This window comes from Onychomys torridus, chromosome 8 (genome assembly GCF_903995425.1).
Source record: "Onychomys torridus chromosome 8, mOncTor1.1, whole genome shotgun sequence".
NCBI classification, from domain to species: domain Eukaryota; kingdom Metazoa; phylum Chordata; class Mammalia; order Rodentia; family Cricetidae; genus Onychomys; species Onychomys torridus.
Genome location: NC_050450.1, coordinates 68,340,212 through 68,364,040, shown reverse-complemented (window position 1 = coordinate 68,364,040; position 23,829 = coordinate 68,340,212). Strand labels below are relative to the sequence as shown.

Here is a 23,829-nt window from a genome sequence, read left to right as displayed (position 1 = left end):
ACTTGAAAATTTAACCTTTATGATAATACAGAAAGTGTGCTCTTCAAAAGTGACAAATGCAGGCAAAGCTTCTTAGCAGGAAGCATGAGTAAATAGTTTTAGAGGATTACCAAAAAAAGAAAAATCATTGTTTTTTCCTTCTCCCGAAACCCATTACTAGAAAAATTTAGTGAGACATGGTTGTACACATCTTTATTCCCAGCACTTGGGAGGTCGAGGCAGGTACATTCTCTGTGAATGTGAGGCCAGCCTGATATACGCAGTAAGATCTTGTCTTAGAGAGAGAGAGAGAGGGAGAGAAGGTCTAAGTGGCAAGAGCAAAAATATTATTGACCACGTAGGCATGCTTTGGCTTAAAAAACAAAAAAACTTTAGTTTAGCTGGGCGGTGGTGGCGCACGCCTTTAATCCCAGCACTCGGAAGGCAGAGCCAGGTGGATCTCTGCGAGTTCGAGGCCAGCCTGGGCTACCAAGTGAATTCCAGGAAAGGCACAAAGGTGCACAGAGAAACCCTGTCTCGAAAAAAAAAACAAAAACAAAACAAAACAAAAAATTTCAGTTTTAATTATCAGAGTCCATACTTTCTGATTAAGTAACAAAAACCTCTGCAAGCCAAGGCTCCAAAGTATTGTCTATTATTTACTGATCTTTAAAATTCTGAAGTTATTAACAGTTCAAACTTAAATAAATACTAAGCTTCAACAATATACAGAACTATTACTAGATCATTAATATATCTATATATACTGAAAACAGTATTCTTTTCCCTTCTTAGATTTTGTTGTATGTTTGTTTGTTTTTTCGAGACAGGGTTTCTCTGTGTAGCTTTGCACCTTTCCTGGAACTCACTCTGTAGCCCAGGCTGACCTCGAACTCACAGAGATGCGCCTGCCTCTGCCTCCAAGTGCTGGGATTAAAGGCATGCACCACCACCGCCCGGCCCCTTCTTAGATTTTTAACTTTCTTCCCTACAGAAAAATCAATCTTCTTGGGCTATGGACATTGCTCAGGGGTAGACTGCTTCCCTAGTATGCTGAAGGATAGGTTTTTGGTATCTAGCACCCAAACCAAAATAAAACCAGTAACAAAAAGCACTAAAACCAAAAAACAAAACAAATTCCACCTCAATCTTTTTATGCAATGTGTACTGAGAGAAGATGGCTGAATCAGCAGTCTCTCTGAAAATTATAATCCTGATGAAAATAATCCAGACTCCAAAACAGAAAGATTGTCAAAACAATACTTACCATGAGAATGGAACTCTAACAACCTATTCTCGGATCTCTCTCGTAATTTCCCTATTCTGGGCCTTTTGTTTGTCTGAAACAGTAAAACTGACCTAGATCTTGCAAGAACTACCAATACAATGGCTTTGGCTTTCCAGGTGCTAGAGTTACATACACAAGCATATGCCACCACATACAACAATGTTAGGAACCTCGAAGCTGGTTCTCTATTCTGGTTAAGTGTTTTATTCAAAAACAAAACATTTCTTTTTCTGTTTTTAAAATATTTATTTATGCCAGTCAGCGGTGGCGCACACCTTTAGTCCCAACACTTGGGAGGCAGAGCCAGGTGAGGTCGAGGCCAGCCTGGACTACAGAGCAAGATCCAGGACAAGCACCAAAACATCACAGAGAAACCCTATCTCAAATAACAAAACAAACAAAACCACTAAATTTATTTATTATGTAGTGTTTGGCTTGCATATATCCCAACAGGCCAGAAGGAGGTGCCAGATCTCATTATAGATGGTTGTGAGCCACCATGTGGGGTGCTGGGAATTGAGCTCAGGACCTCTGGAAGAACAGCCCATGCTCCTAACCTCTGAGCCATCTCTCTGACCCAACAAAAAATTCTTAATTCCCTCAAACTTCCATTAATTTTATTTTATTTTGAGACAGGGTCTTTTGTAGCTCTGGCCAGTCTGGAAGTCTTAAGAGATCCATCAGCCTCCTGAGTGCTGGGATCAAAGTTGTGTGCCTCTACACTTGGCAAGGAAAAAAATTTTTTACAGATAGTTCTCAAAGATACCATTTTAGTATCAATATATTTATGTTTTTAAAAAGTCCCTGGAAACAAAGCTAATGAATCCATAAAGGTTAAATTATGGCTTCTAAAATGAGTTCATATATGAGTACTATAGAATACAAATACAGATGGTTAAAAATAGGATTTGTAGATTGTAAATTAAGAGAATAGAAATTGTTATTTGGGTTACCTCCATGTACAAAACAGGCCAGCTCTTAAAGAAAGGCCTAAACACTGTTAGTAGATAATACACATATGATCAGATTTGAAGTTTCTAATATAAAAACCACGACTCACTTATCAAGAGGTTACCACACTCTTCTTTTATTATCAGCCTCACCTGTCTGTTGTTGCAGGGCTGCAGACAGAACACAAGACCTGGCCTATGTTGGGCAACCACACCACCACTCTCTCTACTTCTCAGCTCCTTAAACTTTGTTCCTTACTGAACTATTTCAAGAAAAACTTACCTTTTTTTCTGGGAAAAATTTTATTCCACTGAATAAGAGGACATGTAAACTTACGATGGACAAGCTGATAGGCATTATTTATTCTTTTTATAATCATTATTTACTTTAAATGTGTTTGTATATGAGCATGTATGAATACAGAGGCAGAGGACAACTTACAGGAGTGTATTCTCTCCTCTACCATGTGAGATCTGAAGGTCAAATCAAGTCATTAGGCTTGGTCCCACCTCAATAATTCCCTAATTATTTTTGGGTTGTTTTTTGTTTTGTTGTTCTTTGAGTCAGGGTCTCACTGTAGCCCTAGCTGGACTGGAACTCACAGAGAACTCTCTGCCTCCTACCTGCATGTACCACCATGTCTGGCCCTTACCACTCTTGGCCCTTATTCATTTTTAAAACAATTCAACTTTTCCATACTTATAGCATTTGCTGAAACAAACACAAAATACCATATATTTTCTTAGTACTGACATTCTGATAATATATCATTAGTAGTAGTGGTTATTTCAGCTTTTGATTGTTCTCTTTGAAAACATCAAAACAATACTCAACACATCTATATAAATGGGTCATATTAAGATCCTTGGCCTCTTGAAAATTGAAAAGCATCAGATGGCTATGAGTATAGCCCAGTGGTAAGACAGTTGCCTGAGAGGGACATTGTGTTTAATACCCAGCACACACACACAAAAATCAAAACAAGAAAATTCCAAACAAATGAAAATTAGCAAAAACAAAACAGGGGGAAAAAAAGAACACAAATAATTCAGAATGAAGAATTTTTCCATTATAATACTTACCATTTTTGTGGAAGAAACCGGTAAATGTAAGTTGCAAATGAGCAGACAAGCTAAATAAAACAAAAAAGTTACCACTTTAATATTCTGTAATAGATATAGTACAGACCTTCTAAATACTCTGAGAGCAAAGGTATTCCAAGTATTTATGAACGTTTGATTGTCTCACTCTTAACTACGCAGGCTCAGATCTCGAAATGCTTTTGCTGTTAACAATCAAAACAGTATGTCTACTTTCATTACAGCACATGCAGACACATAGAGGCTAGTGCAATCTCTGTGGCTTCACAAAGACATTAGCTATCTAGATCAAGGACAACCTAAGTTACAGGGTGAAACCCTATCTCAAAACAAAATCACAGCAACCACAACCAACTCACAAAAATACAAGTAAAAATACCAAAGGAATAGGCCAAAAAGAGCAGACCACCAAATAATGCCCCATAACCACAGCATTGCTTTATTGTCTTTGCTATACAGGGGAAGGTTTCCTATCATTTAATGTTAGAAATATTTGACAATGGAATCCAATTCAATGTAGAATTATTTAATATGTTTTCCATGGTGCTAGGCAAATACACTACCTCTGAGTTCCCAGCCCAGCTCTTCAAATACATCAAAGCAATGGAAATTCATGCATCTTAACAGATGATGTGGAGCCACTACTTTATTCTACAATTAAGAGTGAAACACGCAATCACAAATCCACTATGCATGTATATTTACTTTTTATTTTTTAAATAATGTAACTTTATGTTAAGGTAGGAAGGTGTCAGATTCCCTGGAACTGGAGTTACACACAGTTGTGAAATGCCATGTTGGTGCTGGGAATTGAACTCAGGTCCTCTGGAAGAGCAGCCAGTGCTCTTAACCACTGAATCATCTCTCCAGCCCCATATAATATATTTTATTTCTTTAATATGCTATTTTTCACATAAGAGTAAGAAGCTCTACCATAAGAAAAGGAAGCAAGCCAGGAGGTGGTGGTACACACCTTTAATCCCAGTACTCAGGAGATAAGAGACAGATGGATCTCTGAGTATCCTCATCTGTTACTGAGGACAGCCTAGTCTTAGAGTTCCAGGACAGCGAGGCCTACATAAAAAACCCCTATCTCGGAAAACAAACAAAAAGCATGAAAAAACAGATAACAAAAACACCAACAGGGGTTGGGGATTTAGCTCAGTGGTAGAGTGCTTGCCTAGCAAGTGCAAGGCCCTGGGTTCGGTCCTCAGCACTGAGAAAAACAAACAAACAAACAAACAAAAAAAAACCCCAACAAACCAAAGAACCACCAACAGGCTCTTGTAATACATTTAAATTCGAAAAAAGAATGAACATTTGTTGCAGTTTCTATGGTGACACAGAACCAGGATTACAGAGGACTCAAGAGAAAAGATGGCAGATAAGAACAAGGTTATTTTTATAGAGAAGAACTAAAGTGAACAGAGGAACAAAGTTCAGTAAAGGCAAGGCTATGAATGCTGGTTAGGAATCCTAAGATTAGGAAAACACACTTCTAGATGTGGCAAGAATGACATTTCCAGAGCAGCTAATAAAGACTGGGAGCTAATGCACAGATTCACAATTGTGAAGAATTCATTACTGGCACTTGCTGAAAAATCAGGCGTAAGGTCTGCTTATAGGAAGTAGGCCCTTCATCTATGTTGTTTCTCTGCTTCCTAGCTGACAAACTATGGAGTTCACTACCACTATGTGTTTACCACCTCAATGGACTGACACTTCTAAAACCATGAGCCAAAACAAGTGTCTTCTCCCTATCTCTTGTATTTTGGTCACAGCTATGCATAAGCTCTATAACTACATGTGTAGTTTTCTTAAAATGGTGGTGACACTTTAGGTGTGTGTATAGAAAGAAATAGGAGTTACAGAGAGTGATTACATAAGTAATGACTAGAAATGAGAACATAGCAAAGAGATTGACCTAGAAAATCTTTCCAGAACTTCTTTTTTTTTTTTTTTTTAAAGAAATCAGAAGCAAGTTTTTTTTTTTCCCCAGTAACAGATGAGGATACTTTTATCCTTAGTAAATATTCAATAATATCTGCTAGAACATTATAGGGTAGGGCTACTGAGATGGCATTTCAAGAACAATGCTAAGAACGCAAGAGGAAGCCTGGTCTATAGAATGAGTTCTAGAACAGCCAAAGCTACAGAGAGTCCCTGTCTCCAAAAACCAAAAAGTATCAGTAAAAAAACAAAACAACTATGGAAATGTAGTAAAGGTAGAAGCAGAGTTAGAAAGCATAAAATATGAAGGAAAAACTAAGAGCAACAACCATAACTGAAGTATTAACAAAACTTTTATACAATGGTATTGGTATTAAAACAAAACAACAACAACAAAACAAACCTATGTTTATGAATGTTTTGTCCTTGTGCATGTCTGTATACCACTTGCATGTCTGGTGCCTACAAAGGAAGACCAAAGAGAGTGTTGGCGTTCCTGGAACTGAAATTACTAATGGTTGAGAGTCGCCTTGTGGGTGCTGGGAACTGGGTCTGGTAGTGTATGCTTGTAATCACAATAATCAAGGAAAAAGCAGGATCAGCAATTCAAAGCCATCACATAGCAATTTTGACTACATAGTAAGTTCAAGGCCAGCCTGGCTAAATGAAACCTGTCTTTGATTGTTTTTGGAGAGTTTCTCTGTGTAGCCTTGGCTGTAGACCAGGCTAGTCTAGAACTCAAAGAGATCTGCCTACCTCTGCCTCATAAGTGCTAGGGTTAAGTAGCCCTAATCAAACGATGAGCCAAACAAACAAAAAAATTGGTCTGGTGAGAAGGGTTCAGCAGTTAAGAGTACTGGCTTCTTTTTCAGATGATCTGGGTGCAATTCCCAGCACCCACAAGGCGACTCTCAACCATCAGTAATTTCAGTTCCAGGAACTCCAACACTCTTTGGTCTTCCTCTGTAAGCACCAGACATGCAGGTGGTATACAGACATATATATGAGGGCAAAACAACCATAAACATTATTTAAAAAAAAAAAAAAAAAAAGAATTTAAAGGGATATTCAAAGAAAGGAAAAGAGAACAGAGCACAATGGCAAAGGCAATCACGGCAGTCTGGAGACCGAAACAAGATGACAAATTCAAGACCAACCCAAGCTACAAAGAAATTACCTCAAAAAACAAAAGCAGAACATGATTCATATTTTGTCAACACTTTCACATCACTCAGTTTCTAACCCAACTCAGGTACTTTTAAAAACACAGGGTTAAATTGAGTAGCCTTTAATCCCAGCACTCGGGAGACAGGCAGAATTCGAGGCAGGAAAGGTGCAAAGCTACACAGAGAAACCCTGTCTTGAACCCCCCCCCAAAAAAAAAGAGGGGTTGGGGATTTAGCTCAGTGGTAGAGTGCTTGCCTAGCAAGCGCAAGGCCCTGGGTTCGGTACTCAGCTCTGGCAAAAAGAAAAAAAAGGAAAAACTAGCCAGGTGATGGTGGCACCTTTAATCATTGGCAGGTGGATCGCAGTGATTTCAAAGCCAGCCTGGTCTACAGAGTTCCAGAATAGTAACACAGAGAAACCCTGCCTCAAAACAAAACAAAGCAAAAAAGGAGTAGTTCATATACTAGCATCTACACTGTGCAAAGATAGCTACTTCTCTTTTACACATTCACTTCTTTATTCTGTTTTGTGTGGGTACACACAATACATGTGTCAAAGTCAGAAATCAGAGGGACAATTTTTGGGGATTAGTTCTTTCCTTCAACCATAATAGTTATGGGAAACAAAGCCGGATCATTAGGCTTTGAAGCAAAAGTGCCTTTAACAGTTGAGCTATCTCTTGGCTTAATTTCCTTATGTATTTTAACATATAAAGCTAAAAATATGAAGATTACACTACAGAATTCATTATTCTAGAACCCTAGGTCTCAAATATAGCATTTGAGACATAAAGATAGAGAAGGCTTTGAATTGGGAGATGGTGAATATCTATTACACAGAAACAAATCTTTCAAAACTATAGAGTGCCTAAGTAAGGCTGGTGGCATATATCTATAATCCCTGAGGAGGTAGAACAAGAGGATCAATGTAAATTCAACCTCAGGTACATAAAGAGTTCAAGACCAGAAAGGACTACAAAGAACACAAAACAGAAAAAACAACTTAAAAAGGAAAGACATTAGAGAAAAATATACAATAAACCAAAGAAGCCTAAACATTATCTACAAAATAGAAGGGCAGGGAAGAGCTATTAATATAATAGTACTGTTTAAAATAATTTCATTAGTCGTGTAGTTCAGTGATAGAGCAACTGTCTATCAAGTAAGTACGTGGTCTTAGGTTCCATCCCTAGAACTACAAAGATACTTATGTGTAAAGAATAACTTAAAGGTATTCCTACAATAAAGACCATACCTTTTATTTATTTATTAGGTTTTTTTTTTCCCAGACAGCACCTCACTATGTAGCTCTGTCTACCCTGGAACTCACTATGTAGACCAGAATGGCCTCCAACTCACAGAGATCCACCTGCCTCCTGAGAGCTGGGGTTAAAGGTGTGCACCACTATGCCCAGCAAGACCATGTCTTCATATAGCCTCTAAGACCCTGAATTGACTGGTAATAGGCACCTTTTCCAGCCTCCTCAAATCATTCTTCCTGCTCTCTCTTCAGACGCCTTGCTCTCAAAGGCTGTTCACATGTTCATTTTTCCAGAACCACCACCTGCTTATCCTCTTTCATTTTACTCGTATATTCATTTTTCAAATTTCAGCTTATCTTTCCAGACACGATTTCCTTGGCCATTACATTGCATTCAACAACTCAAACAAGAACTGTTTCTCCTGTGGTATACACTCACGTTTTCCTTACGTTTCTTCCCCACCATTTATTTCCCTCCAAAAAGGCAGAAGTGTTTTGCTCACCATTATATCCCTAAAGCTTAAATATAGTGTGTGTGTGGGGGGGGGGGGGGGGACGGTACACTAAGGAAGTGACACAGCCCTCTGGCTCCAAATACAGATCCAGACCTTCTTATTGTTCAAAAAGATGCTTACCAAAAGGATGTTTACAAAAGTAAGATAAGTAACTCTAAAGTTTAGGTTTTAACAAAAATAGTTATAAAAGACCTTTTAAGACTAAGGTTATCTCTGAAAAGTTAAGAGTGCTTACTTAACAAGCAACAAGGCTCTGGGTTAATTTCCCAGTAAGGCAAACAAAGCAAATTAACTACAAAAAACAACCAATAAAAGCTCTATTCAGCAAGAGATGGTGTCATATGCCTATAATCCCAGCATCTATGAAGCGAAGGCAGGCAGGAGGATGATAGCAAACTGAAAGCCAACCCAGGAAACATAGCAAGACCTCTCAAATAAAAAAATTCTAGTTCAGGTAACTTTCATGGGGATTTATCCAGCAAAGAGACGCTTCAGGGAAATCTGAGAAGCAGGTACAACCTTATGAGTCTCTAAAATTTGCTAGGTGCTTTGATGTATGCTACTTTTTAAAATGCTACTTTTCCAAATAATTTGTATAAATGACAGTTTTAACATTGTGTTTTAAGATCAAAATAACTTTATTGTGACAAAATAACATCTTAGAAAAGCATAAAAGGCATGAGGCACCCAGCACTCAGGAGGCAGGTGATCTTGAGAATAGCCAGGACTAAAAATCTTGAAAAACCAGAAAGGGGAGGGGGTGGGGGAGTAAAACCCATGACATGACTCACGATCCTTTTTCTGTCCATAATTTCTTCTTCTAACAAGTTTCTATAACTAATGCATAAGACAGCTATAGACCTAAATAAAGTATAAAAGAACATGGAAAATCAACTTGTTTAACATAGATGAATGTTATTATTTTGGTTGTTTTTACTTGCCATAAATTTCAAAACTAAACTGGGGAGTGGTGACCACACCTTTAATCCCAGCACTTGAGGCAGAGTCAGGCAAATTTCTGTGAGTTTGAGGCCAGCCTAGTCTACAAAGCGAGTTTCAGGACAGTCAGGACATACCCTGTCTCAAAAAACAAAACAAAACAACAACAAAACTAATTTAGGCATTTATACTAGATTTTGGGTTGCAGTACTATGATATTCTTGTGAATCTAAAAAAATCCCCTTTAGTTCTGGGAAATGAAATACACTGGGCATGGAAATGGTCTAGTCTAATTCTGGGAAGTGTGTGTTGAAAGAACATGAATTTCTGCAGAAGACATTTAGACTACTAGAGTTGAACAGACATAACTGTGATCAAACTGAATGAGGCCCTCCTGTCTATAATAATTCAGAAGAGAAATGCTCTTGTATAAGATTTAAGATTTTAAATTTAATTAATATCACGGAACAACAAAGACTGGTATTATTCTAACAAGGAACTTGACAACAGATTATATAGTTTTTATAGTACCAGCACTGGCATCTAAGATATTTTCCATAAACCCCATGTAATAAATTAACACTACAATAAGACTACAGTTAATCTGAGATGAGAAGTACACTGAAATACACTATTGGGTAGTTTGAGGAAAACTTGAAAAACCTTCTCAAATTATCTTAGTACCTTAGGGAACAACATTGAGACAATATTATACAAATATCAGAGGATTTAATGATGAATTCGTTGTACCCAACTCGATTTTAAAAGATCTAAAATTTGTCTTTCAAAACTGTGGGCAAGAGGCTGGGGAGGAGATGGCTTGACTAACATGCAGGCATGAGGACCTGTCTAGATCTGTAGCATCCTCATACAAAGCCAGGCACACACTTTAACTCTAGCACTGGGGTTCAGAGTAATGCTTTGAAGCTCACTAGCCATCCAGGGCTCCTAATTTTGAGTGTACATGGTATAGGTTTGTATGTATGTAGGACCTGATCTAAGGACTTCCAAGAACTTCATTCATATAGCAAGGCAGGCATAGTAGCACATGCCTTTCATTCCAGCTCTCAGGAAGCAGAGGCAAGTAAACCTTTGAGTTCAAGAACAGCCTGAGCCAAATGGATGGAACTAGAAAATATCCTGGGGTTGGGGATTTAGCTCAGTGGTAGAGTGCTTGCCTAGCAAGCGCAAGGCCCTGGGTTTAGTCCTCAGCTCCAGGGGAAAAAAAATAACATCCTGAGTGAGGTAACCCTGACTCAGAAGGACAAACATGGTATGTACTCACTCATAGGTGGATAATACATATAAAGCAAAGGACAATCAGACTGCAACCCACAGATCCATGGACGCTACCTAGCAGGGAGGACTCAAGGATAACTGTGGCTTATAAGAAGTTTTGGTTTTGCCCAATCAATGGGCAAGCTTTAGTGCAACATTTCACTATTAAGATAAGCTTCATCAAGCTAATGAAGGAATATGCTGGTGTTCTTTCAGGAGGGGAGGCTAAAATCTTTAGATTATGGATTAGCCTACAGAAAAATGTCTGCCATAAATCAAACAGTGAAGGGAAAGATGAATAGGAATCTCACAAAACTTACGTAAAACATAGCTCTCTGAACAGATGAAGATAGGTTTCTTCTGTATCCCAGAATCTAACCAATATTTTTATGTATAATTCAGCTATTATTTGGTTTAAATGGGCTTACTGGGAAATGTTATCATTTTACTATTTTCTACAGAGAAAATATTTTTCAGTTTTAAATAACCATGGACTTTTGAATTATGACCTGTTTCTATGTTAAAAAAAAAAAGTCTGTACGGGGAAAAAAACATATGGTACATTCTAGGCCACTCAGAGTTACATAGTAAGACCACCTAAAAACACAAAACAAGATTTATACGGCTATGGTAATTAAGACACAGAAGAACTGATGTCATGTGGAAAATAGAGAAAAAGATAAAGTCTAAAAAAGAATTTTATATAATCTACTGATGTTTCTATAAACTGCAGTTCAAACCACTGGGTTAAAAGCAACACAATCACCAGAGGGCAATTGATCAGAAAAAACTGATCAGTTCATGTCAATACAATTCACAATTCCTTATAATACGCATTCTTTTTTTTTTTTTTTTTTTTTTTTTTTGAGCTGAGGATCAAACCCAGGGTCTTGCACTTGCTAGGTGAGCACTCTACCACTGAGCTAAATCCCCAACCCATAATACACATTCTTATAGAAATGCTGTTATACTTATAAAAGATACTGCCACAATGAGATAGTAGTAGGGTTTATTATCGATCGAACTAAATCCTAAGTAAGGAAGGTAAAGAGATGAAACTTTTTTATTTCCTTTTCAAGACAGGCTTTCTGTGTAGCCTTGGCTGTCCTGGAACTCACTCTGTAGATCAGGCTGCCCCTGAACTCACAAATCTGCCTCTTGCTGGGATTAAAGGCACTGCCCAACATGCTAAAAAATTTTTATTGGCTCATTATTCTTATAACCTTGAAATGACTACAAGGCAAATTATGAAGGTAATCAGAAGAAAAAAGTTAGAGGTCATCAGATGAGGTTCTAACTAGACTATGATGCACTAAGAGTCAGGAGATGTAGGCATGTAGTAGCACTACCACCACATATAATATTAAAAATCCCTTAGCGCCCCTAGAGTTTTGTCAAGGGCAAGTGACCAGATAAGCATCTGAAATAAAAATATTAGCAAAAAGTAAGTGTGCAGGCACTGAGAATATTCACTCCTATCTTGCACATTACACAAACTTTAAATAAAGATTTAGGATCTTTCCAGACGCTCATTTTTCAGTAAAAGAGGGGACCTGTAGGGCCCTGGCCCCCATTTTGGGCAATTGTTACTTTGCTTGATGACCTTGACTTTGATATCCTCCCTATGCTAATTCCCACCAGGTTCCACCCTCCTGAATGCTTAAGGGAAGTTCCTTGTCTGTGTATCCTGCATTTTGGGCGTTAACAGCTTAGATGCAAGATTGTAAAACATTGGTAGCAAACTTCTACCCTCCGGGGCTCTCCCATTGTGCTATAAGCCTGTATTTAAGACCTCCTCCCTCCTTCAATAAACAGCATTAAAAAAAAAGGCTGCAGTGGTGGCACATGCCTTTAATCCCGGCACTTGGGAGGCAGAGGCAGGTGGATCTTTGTGAGTTCGACAACAGCCTGGTCTACCAAGTGAGTTCCAGGACAGGCGCAAAGCTACACAGAGAGACCCTGTCTTGAAAAATCGAAAATAAATAGATAAATAAATAAATGAAAAGATATAAATTAAGTATATTTGCTAGTTTTATATTAACTGGACATAGCTAGTCATCTTAGAAGAGGGAACCCCTGGGGGGGTGGGCGGCGGCACATGCCTTAAGTCCCAGCACTCATAACTAGGGAGACAGAGGCAGATGGATATCTAAGTTCAGACCAGTTTGGTCTAGAGTGAGGTCCAAGACAGCCAGGGCTACACCAAGAAACCCTATCTTGAAAAATCAAATAAATAAAGGAAGGAAGGAAGGAAGGAAAAAGAGGGAACTTCAATCCAGAAATGTCCACACCAGATTGACCTACAAGGCATTTTCTTGATTGATGATGGATGTGGGAGGGCCCAGCTCTGTGGATGGTACCAGCCCTGGGCTGGCAGTCCTCAGTGAAAGCAGGCAGAGCAAGCCTTGGGGAGCAAAACAGTTCACAGCACACCTCCACAGCTTTGGCTTCAGTTCCTGCTTCAGGATCTTCCCCTTCTTGATTTCCTGCTCTGATTTCTTCAGTGATGGACTATGATGTGGAACTAAGCTAAAATAAACCCTTTCCTTCTCAAGATGCTTTATTTCATGGTATTTTTATCACAGCACTAAAAATCCTTACTAAGACAATATCCTATGTTGATTGGAAAGATATTAAATGGCACATGCTTGTTCTATACTTGGGAGGGTAATGCAAGAAAAAGGATAAGTGAGGCCAGACTGAATATATAAAAAGCAAGACCCTTTCTCCACAACAAAATTTAAGAGAAAAAGAAAACATAACACCACAATTTTTCTATATAAGTTTTTTCGAAGAGACAGAATATATAGCTAACTAGAGCACTTGCCTAACATTCACAAAATACTGTCTGTATTCAAGCCTGGCAGTGGTGGGGCACGCCTTTAATCCCAGCACTAGGGAGTCAGAGGCAGGCGGATCTTTGAGAGTTCAAGGCCATCCAGATCGAGAGCCAGGAAAGGCAAAGCTACAAACAAACTGTATTCAATCTCTAACACAGAAGCTGAGAGATAGGTGGATGGAGAGTTATCCAGAATTTCCAGTTTCTACATTCTCCCTAAAAGTAGTCAATAAATAAACAGCACTTTAGTTCCTAGAATATTCAAAAAGAACAATGAGTTATTTTCTTTTTTGGTTTTTTTGGAGATAGGGTTTCTCTTTTTAACAGCCCTGGCTGTCCTGGACCTCATTTAGTACAGAAGGCTGTCCTGTAATTCACAGAAATCCGCTGCCTCTGCCTCCCAAGTTCCAGGATTAAAGGAATTTGCCACATGCCCAGCTAAAACTATGATTATTTTGTACTAAGAGGTAAATAAGGAGATAGAAAAAGGGGATCCTTCTTTCATATTAAGAGTAATTACTTAGAGCAGCGGTTCTCAACCTTTGGGTTTCGATCCTTTCACAGCAGTCACCTCAGACCACTGGAAAACACAGATATTTACATTAAGATTCATACCTGGGCCAGGTGGTGGTGGTGCACACCTTTAATACCAGCACTTGGGAGGCCGAGGCAGGTGGATCTCTGTGAGTTCGAAAGCCAGCTTGGTCTACAAAGCGAGTTCCAGGACAGCCAGTGCTACATAGAGAAGCCCTGTCTCAAAAAGAACAAAAAATAAAAAAAATCTTAACCACAGTAAAATTACAGTCATGAAGTAGCAAGGAAAATAATTTTATGGTTGAGTGTCACCAGAATAAGAGGAACTATATTAAAGGCTTGCTAAAGCATGAGGAAGGTTGAGCATCACTGACTTAGGATAAGCACCTAGCACAAAGTATGTACACCATAAATTCTAGTTGCCACCTCTCCTCAAGTGAGGTAGTAGTAAGATTAAGCCTAAATTAAAATGCCAGAAATTGCTAACAGATAAACGATGATTTATGCCCTAGAAAACAGTTTTCTAACATTAGAGATGGTCAAACAGTCAGTATTGAGGAATCTCTTGCCAGACATGCTACAGAAATTAATTCCTGACTCATACATGTACCTGGAGCAACTGATTCTAAGGTAATTGTTTGTTTTTTTTGTTTTTGTTTTTGTTTTTTTAAAAAAACTCCTAACAATCATGTGTGATCACTAGGGAAATGGTCCCTCTAATTGTCTCTTTCCTCAAGTGTATCACTTAATGTAAACTGACAGATTATCTTACCTATGAGATTCTTGCTCTCCTTTCATTTTCTCTACTTTTGATAACATATCATCAACTTTAAATGTTTTCCTGGAAAAAACAGATAAACATAACAATCACTTCTCAACTGGGGAAAATACAAAATTGTACTGTAATAAGCAAAGTAGAAATTCAATTTTGATTATTTCAAGATAAACTAGATAGCTAGTTCATAACAATGCACACATTACTGAAACAATTTTTTATAATATAGTAGACACTCAAGTTCAACTGTAAATGTTATTTTTCATTAAACCTCCTATAATTATCTCCAAGTCATGAGTAATTGTCCTTACCCACGGCATTTAATTTTACTTATTTTTAAAGTCTCCTAAAAACCTCTCTTAAGAATTTTATTTCTAAAAGGCTGTAAGTTCCTGAAGGGCAGTGATTACTTTTGTAAAGCATATAGTTTTTTCATAAGGCCTTAACTTTTTTTTTTTTTTCCAAGACAGGGTTTCTCTGTGTAGTTTTGGAGCCTGTCCTGGAACTCTCTTTAGAGGAGGCTGGCCTTGAACTCACACAGATCTACCTGGCTCTGCCTCCCAAGTGCTGGGATTAAAAGTGTGTGCCACTGTTGCCTGGTTGGCCTTAATCTTAATAGGTATTTGAGCGCCTATCAAGTTGAGCCAAGCAAATGCAAAGTAAGCATATTTTTGGAACTTTTTTTTTTTTTTTTTTCTTTAAGAGACGGGTTTCTCCCTGGTTACCCTGGAACTCTTGAACTCAAGAGATCTATCTGTCTCTGCCTCCCAGTGCTAGGTTTAAAGGCATGTGCCACCATGCCCTGTTAAGAATATCCAGTATCTATTAAGCAACCCAACAAATATATACCAGCACCATGGTTATTCTTTATCCTTTTTGAAAGTGTCTCACTCTGTAGCCCAAGCTAGACTTGAACTCAGGACAACCCTCCTACCTCAGCTGTTCAAATCCTGGTATTACAGTATGAACCATCACACCAGACTATGAAAAGGTAACTGAGAATCATAAAACATCCTCAAAGGTTACTGGCAAATTTTTAGCTGAATGATATGCCATAACAAAGATTAAATAGCAAAAACCAGTAACAATAAGTTAGGGCACATATCATTCAATCATAAAATTATGTATGCACCTTTAACCTGACACTTAATTCTTTGGTTTTTTGTTTGTTTGTTTGGTTGGTTTTTCAAGACACGGTTTCTCTGTGTAACAGTCTTAGTTGTTCTGGAACTCACTTTGTAGATCAGGCTTGCCTGGAATTCATAGAGAACTGCCTACCTCTGCCACCCAAGCTCTGGAATTAAAGGTGTGCCCTACCACTGCCCAGCTACATTTGATTCTTGATAGAGGGCCTTGTTATATAGTTTGAGCTGGGCTAACACTTATTATGAAAGCTCTATCTGGCCTCAAACACAAGGCAATTCTTAGAGTCCTTAAGGACTGGGTTACAGGCATACCTCACTACATGTGGCTTAACCTGCTTCAGAAAAAACAAATTCCACCATCCCCTCCAAAAATAAAAGCTTAAATAAAATCTTCCAAAGCAATGTAAATTGAATGGATTACAAAATAAGCCTCATCTTAGTTCTCAAAGTGAGCTATGTTCTAGAAGTTAAAAATGAAGCTTCAAGTAATTTTTTTCCTTTCTTTTTGGTTTTTCTAGACAGGGTTTCTCTGTGTAGCTTTGTGCCTTTTCCTGGAACTCACTTGGTAGCCCAGGCTGGAACTCTGCCTGGCTCTGCCTCCCGAGTGCTGGGATTAAAGGCATGAGCCACCACCGCTCAGCAAGTAATTTGTTAATCAGAAACAAATGTTTCTCTTTATACAGAGATATTTTCAAAATTTCAAAAAACTAAAAAACTCAATGTAGTCCACATTCAGTTAGTTTTTAAAAAAGATTTATTGATGTATTTTATGTATATGAGTGCTCTATTTGCATGTATGCCTGCATGACAGAAGAGGGCATCAGATCCCACTATAGATGGTTAAGTAAGCATGATGTGGTTTCAAGGAACTGAACTCAGTTCCTCTGGAAGAGCAGCCAGTATTCTTAACCACTGACCCATTTCTCCAGTCTCTTAGTTAGTTTTTTTAATACTAATGTGTAGATAATAGAAATTACAAACATACTGAAGGCTTATTCTTTAAAAACAACCCCCCTTCAAACAGGTTTTTGACAAGTAACCAAAAACTTGAAATCCTCCCTTCCATGCCCTTCAATACCTTACACTACAAAGAGGTACCATTGGGTCAGGCCAAATACTCAACTACTCTAATAAAAATTATCTAGGGCTGGAGAGATGGCTCAGAGGTTAAGAGCACCAACTGCTCTTCCAGAGGTCCTGAGTTCAATTCCCAGCAACCACACAGTGGCTCACACCATCTGTAATGAGATCTGGCGCCCTCTTCTGCATACACAATAAATAAATAAATCTTAAAAAAAAAAAAAGGAAAGTGCTAGTAAGAATACATTACAGTAAAACACTGACAGAACAGTCTTAAGTATCTGTATTTTAGGTGTACAAAAACATTCTCCATTAGTGAAAGATTTTTTCAAAAAAATCTCTGTATCTAGAATAACCAAAAAATCAATTTTCAAGTTTTATCATAGAGCCTAGTAGTAGTTTAGAAAGAATAAAAGAAGAAAACTGAAGGATCTTTTAGGCTAATTACAAAGAACTGTTCAGTATAAATATTAAGGGAAGGTTTTTTTTACTGGAAATTACTGGAAATACTTAATAGTAATTTTTTTATAAGTAAGAAAAAAATGTTAATTTTGTCTGCCGAAAGAAAGGTAAGACTGAAAAATCCAAGCATTTCTTGAACACCGAGTTTCATGTAGGTGAAACTAATAGAACTGAACAGTAGCAAATGTTTGAAATAGGTAAGAACAATCCAGCTTTCCATAGAGAAAAAGGAAGCAACCATAGAAAACCAGCACCTCTCCAACTTCAAGCACTTCTTTAGAAGAGCAACATCATACTACAGGTGAGATTAACAAATAAAATGGTACCATAAGGTCACCAGTAACTGTAATGATTAAAATTACACAAACTTTGGAGTGTGGGGGAGGCGACATACTGGGAGGGTTCAGAATAACTTAAGAGGTAACAGCATTTGCCTAGCATGCCTAAAATCTTGTATTCAATTCCCAACAGTGCCCTTCCCCACAAAATACTGTTATACTAATAGTACATATTATACATAGATGCAAATGTAAAAATTTACTGTGCAACATAAACCTTCAATCACTGATGGCAAAGACCACCCATCTAAAGGTCCTATTCCTAAAGTCCTAAAATCAGATGTAACGAGATGTAATCCCTATGTATTTTGTGAGAAAACAATCTAAATGAGATTTAAATAAATGTTTCTAGGCTAGTAAATTTGCTTCAAAATCTCCCAAAGGCAGTTCTTAAAATCCAAAGGATAATCAGAAAAAGTTTGTATTACCAAAATTTTGCTTTGTTTTTGAGACAGAATCTCATTATGTAGTCCTGGAACTTTGTATGTAGACCAGGCTTGCCTTAAGCTCACAGAAACCTATCTGCCTCTGCCATTCCAAGTGCTAAGATTAAAGGCATATGCCAACCATGCCTAACAGAATCAAACTTTTTATGCTGTCTCTGTCGGCACAAAATATATCCCACGAGACAGTCTAATAAGCAAACATTATGAAAATGATGTGCATTCAATCTACTTATAAATTAATCCAAATCTAGGTGTTTTTTTTTCCCCCAAGACAGGGTTTCTCCATGTAATTTTGGTGCCTGACCTGGATCTCGCTCTGTAGACCACAACCTCAGAGATCTGCCTGGCTCTGCCTCCTGAGTGTTGGGATTAAAGGCATGTGCTACCACCGCCTGACAAAATTTACTTTCAAAAACTTTATCACTTTTAAAATCAAAACCAGGTCATATCCTAAATAACTATATTAAAAAACTTTAATAAAAAAAGTTAAGTTCACAAAGTTTTATGGAATGAATCAAGAGTAATGAAACTACAGACCACAATCAAATCTGGCTTACTGTTTTTGTATAAACTCACAGGCCAAGAACAGTCTTTGAAGATAAAGGTAAATAGCTGATATGATGATAGAAACAGACTGTGAATCCTTAAAATTAAGTAAGCTTTTCTTTACTTGCCAAAACCAAAAGGGATTCTATATTTTTATTAGGCTTCTTTACAAAACAGTGTACACTGTACCCTTATATAGACAATTTCATTTATAAACACTTTTCTCTTTATATTAACTACCTAGAAAATATTCTTTTTTTGGGGGGGCTTTGTTTTTCGAGACAGGGTTTCTCTGTGTAGCTTTGAAGCCTGTCCTGGAACTCGCTCTGTAAACCAGGCTGGCCTTGAACTCACAGAGACACATCTGCCTCTGCCTCCTCTGCTGGGATTAAAGGCATGCGCAACCACAGCCGGCAACCTAGATAATATTCTTGATTTTGTCTTCTGGCCACAGGACCCTAAAATATTTACTGCTCCTTTAACAGAAAAAATGTGGTGCACAGATCAAATAATGTAGTAGACAGACAAAAAGTGACAATCTAATCTGTTGCCTAATTTGTTATCTTCTTCCTAGTTAAGTTGCTTAGCAACTTTTACCTATTAAATGCACTTCACTTCTCTTTGTGCCAGCTTCCAACTGCCAGAAATAAGACAATCTTACATTTCAATTATTTGTAGTAAACTATGATGCATTTACAAAAACTGCATCTTGCCCTAGAAATGCCTTCACAATAACCAAGATTTTCCCAAGCAGTTAAGTTTCTTTTTTTTTCTTTTGGTTTTTTGAGACCTGTTTACTTTCTAATGTATTGAAGCAGTTGAATGGTTTCATTAAATCAAGACTATTAAAATAGATAGGTGTGGTGGCTCATACCTATAATCCCAGTACTGGGATGGAGGCTGAGGCAGAATAGTCACAAGTTTGGGGCCAGTCTAGGTTATGTGGCGAGTTATCTGGCCATGTCTACCTAACAAGACCCTGACTCAACCGACAGTAAGACTATAGATATGAAAAGTTTAATGGAAGGTCTTCCTTTTCAATTGAAAGTTGTTCATTTTTGATATACTCAATAAATAGATCTTACACATAAATCACAAAACTTGACTTCCGTTTACCTTTACTAAATATCACACAAAGTTCCTACAGTAAAAAGTTCTGTACAACATACCCAGGATCTGCTTTTAAGACCAGATGATCAAAACATCTTATTTTTAGAGACCCTTCTATTAACTTCCAAAGTATCAAAGACAGAAAGGTACCCTGAGCCCTTGAAAAATCATTTAAGTCCTAGCAACCAAACTTGAAAATAACTAACAGCAAAGAGTAAAAAATAAGTCAGTAAAATCACTTCACTAAATAATTTCTATTAGAGAAAAAAGCTAATTACAAAAATGATACTTTAAAAAGATGATTCCAAATTCAACTAGTTGCTCTTTCAATTTTTCATAATATTTAACTACAACTTTTAAGACAAAATTTTGAAGATCTCTCCTGAGAATCTCTCCCCCACTCCAAGATAAAACTTTCTGGTAGTTCAATCATCTCGAAATAAGATTCATAAAATGTACCTTTTGATGTTTGTTCTGGAGTTTCGATGAGACATGTAAGTAAGAGTTCTGTGCAAAAATATTGGCTATAAAAAATTAAAAATATTAAAATTACAGATGAAGTTATAAGAATGAAATAATATTGGTGAATTTCATTGACTACTTACTGCTATAAGATTTCGTGTTCGAAGAAATCTATAGATCTGTGTTGGTTCTGGGTAACAGGAAACAAAATGCAAACACAATCTTTTTAATGAACTTGTCAGTAAACCATCAACCCACAATCTAACCAGCACAAAACAATCTTCTTTGTGGAAATAGTGTACTATCTGCTTATATCCAGGAAATTAGTAAGCACTAAAGGTCACTCAGTCATCTATAGTATTAAATTCTCTTCCCTCCCTGTCACCCTAGATACAATTTACAATTTCAAACTAACCCTAAGGTAGCCGCCATCACTGTGCAGAAGCAAAGAACAGTAAATTCATTTGATGACTTACTCCACTCCCCCCTCCAAAGTACCTTGAGATAGCTCTATTCCACAAAAACTTGATGAAGCCAAACATGATGAAAATTTCATTCTAACTGGCCATTACAAAAACTTTTAGTAATTAAATAAAACTCTTTCCAAACATTCTAATACAGGTATGATCTAAATTAATATTATAAAATTCACTATATTTTAAACTCATAATTGATAGGTTCCCAGAACAATCTTTTTAATACTTAAATTTTAGATTTTTATAAAAGACAAGTTAAAGTTAAAAAAATATTTTCATATCTCCATTCCAGTGATATTAGTGAGCTACCAGAATCACATTTATTTAAGGAGTATTAATCTAATTATGACTACCTAAAATATTAATTATATTAAGAACTTAAACGTCCAGAAACTGAAATCAGTATCAGGAAAAAAAAATAAGACCTAATTCTTGATGAGAAATAATTTCTCGCAGGTGGACTCCTCTGAAAACAATTAGTTAAAACCTTCCTAGAGGATTGATTTTCCCCTAACATTTACAAAGTTTTCAATTTCCACTTAATCTCCAGTTTAGTTTTAGTTTCAAATTAAACTAAAAGGAGGTGAAGATATTTTAGAAGAGATACAAACAAGCGTGTTTATTTTTATGACTGTCCTTCAGTTCCGTTTCCACTTAAAAGCTTTTCTGATTTTTTTAAAAAAGTATATTAAGCAAAAGAATAATGATCTCTGAAGCAGGTTCAATATTTGTCTCAATAAAAATCGAAATTATTTGTATTAAATTCCAATTAGAATTTCATGAAGCACTAATGAGAATGAAGAACAGTATTAAACAATGTAAAACGTCTTTCCAAGCACAGCTGATACCATGCCCACAACATATGCCACGGTAATATTGTAAATAAAGACATTCGACGGTAAAGCTGAGTTCATTCAAGTTGCCGTAAGATACTTAGCTAGAAGACTGCCCAAAAGCGAAGCAAACAACCAGGATAGAATATCTATTAAGTAGAAATTTCATTTGTAGTCACAATGTTGTTTAGAAATTCTATTGTTTGTTTCCAGACACTGTGCTCCCCTTTCCAAGTAAGTCATAGTTTCGCTCTCTACTCATCTTTTAAAACAGAAAACTGAGATAAGAAAATGTTCTGGAATTAAGGCACAGTTCCGAGGTGATCCCCGGAGAAGACGCTTGCCCATTCTCTCTCAGTCTACGTATCCATAAAATGGGCGGATAGGTTTGAGAGGCTTAAGGCTTCCCACGGTGCCGGGTTAACACGCAGCCCAAGGGGGTGCGCGAAGGCATTTCGGACCCAAATGACAATTTCCTCGGCTTTTCCAGCACTCACGCCCGCACAGGATGCATCTTGTCCCCCGAAACCTACAACTGGAACCCCGGTACTTGTAGAGTGGGGAAGGCATAAAAGAAAACACGAACTCGTCTCGGGCTCTGGCTGCATTCAGTTCAACCGTCACGTCCGCACCTAGAAGGCTGCTCTGAGCGTGGGGGCCCCGGGGCGAACCTTCCGGGAGTCGAGGACCTGCCCCGGACCCCGGGAGCCGGGACGTCCCCCTCGTTCCTCCCTCCACTCCCAAACCAAGCGCACTCTCCGAAAGCCGGGCGGAGTGCCCCGTGCCCCGGACGCTCGAGAGGGGCGTTCGTTCTCTCGAAGCCTCCCACACTCACTCTCAAAGGCCTGGAGGAAAAGCTCGTGGTCAGCCTGGACGTGCTCCATTTTCGGCTTCTTCACCGGTAACACCGCGGCCCCCGCCGCCGCCGCCGCCGCGGCCGCCGAGGAGGAGGAGGAGGCCGAGTAACTGCCGCCGCCGCCTCCACAGCCCCCGCCGCCGGATTTGCCGCCCGAAGCCGTCGCCGCCGCCACCGCCGCCGCCGAACCCCCAAAGCCGCCTCCCCCGGACCCCGCGCTGGGCCCCGAGCCGCCCCCTCCCCCACCGCCGTGCTTCTGAGGCGCCATCGCGGTTCCTGCCTCCTCCCCCCGCCAGCTACCCGCCGGGCGGCCCCGGAGAGTGAGCGCCCGCGACACCAACCGCTCGCCCCAGCAGGCTCCGGCGGACCGAGGGGGGAAGGAGGAGAGAGGGGAGGAGAGGGGAAGGGAAGGGAGGAGGAGAGGAGGGAAGGAGGGAGGAAAAAAAAAAAAAAAGTGCCTCCTCCGAGCCCCGCTCCGCTTCGGAGGCCGCTCACCCTACCCTGGCCTCGCTCCGCCCACTTCCCCGCCCGGCGCTCTGATTGGCCGACGGGAGCGCGCGCCGCCCGGCCGCCCAGCCCGTTGGTCCGCAGATCCCCCCGTCAGTCACGCGGAGGCGCTCCTCGCGGAGGCGCGGCTTGGTTGGCCCGTGCGCGCTGCCGACCGCGGGCCCGGCCGCCTCTTTGAACTGAATTCGCGGGAAAATTAGGGGTCGGAGCGGCCTTCCTGCTGGTCCCGGTGCATTGTGGGCAGAGGGGGACCCGGGAGCGGATTAGAGAGCCGTTTCTCGCCTGGAGAGCGCCGTCAGTCGCCGCCCCCAGGGGGTAGGAGACCCCCAGAAGAGAGGCGGTGTCTGGAGGAACCCAGGGCGAAGGGGCCTTGAGATACTCTGCGGATCCCGAGACCGTGTGGTCTTTAGGAGGTGGCCTGCCCCGGGGTTGATGTGTGCTCAGCCGGGGCCGGAGGGACCCGCAGCCCCTGTCGCCTCGCCGCCACGTGCCCCAAGGCACCCGTGGCCGAAATCCACGGGCGCAGCCACAGGCTTGTCGCGGCGGCCGGCGTCGGACGAGAACGGGCTCGCCCCACGAAAGGGGGCGATCTGTTTTGTGGCGGCGGCGTGTCTCGCAGGAAATAAGGAGATTTTTTTTTTTTTTCCTTAAAGGTGCTGTGAGGCTTCAGGATCCTTCCCGATTAAGAGTGTGGTTTCTCCACGTGATGCGAGCGAAGTAGATACAAATTTTCTCCTCCAGGACGGAGTGGGGACACTTCTTGTGACTCTAAATTGGACTGTCAAAAGCTTGTGAGGGTGTCCGGGATTGGAGCGACTTGCTCGGAAAGTTGGATGCACAGGCCCGACTAAGTCTTTCAGTACAAATTGGCTTACAGTTGAGCTAATACTCTGAACGACTTGAATTTCAAGTTGGACAAAATAAGCAGCCAATATTTTTAAATTAAAATATATATATTTTAAAACCGGGCGGTGGTGGCGCACCCCTTTAATC

At 39.5% G+C, this 23,829-nt stretch overlaps 1 protein-coding gene across 2 annotated transcripts in view; it reads right to left on the bottom strand.

The window, feature by feature from the left end:
- Suz12 (SUZ12 polycomb repressive complex 2 subunit) overlaps positions 1-22,835 on the bottom strand; it is a 44,757-nt gene extending 21,922 nt beyond the window's left edge. The window contains exons 1-5 of one of the 2 annotated variants that reach the window (XM_036196951.1): positions 22,309-22,597; positions 20,308-20,354; positions 20,162-20,226; positions 14,573-14,641; positions 3,301-3,350 (exon numbers count right to left, since the gene is read on the bottom strand). In XM_036196951.1, coding sequence (XP_036052844.1) covers positions 3,301-3,350; positions 14,573-14,641; positions 20,162-20,226; positions 20,308-20,354; positions 22,309-22,597 — 520 coding nt within the window. Of the gene's footprint in view, positions 1-3,300; positions 3,351-14,572; positions 14,642-20,161; positions 20,227-20,307; positions 20,355-22,308 lie in introns of both variants that reach the window. The other variant, XM_036196952.1, reaches the window with a different exon arrangement.
- Between the last annotated feature and the right edge of the window lie 994 nt (positions 22,836-23,829).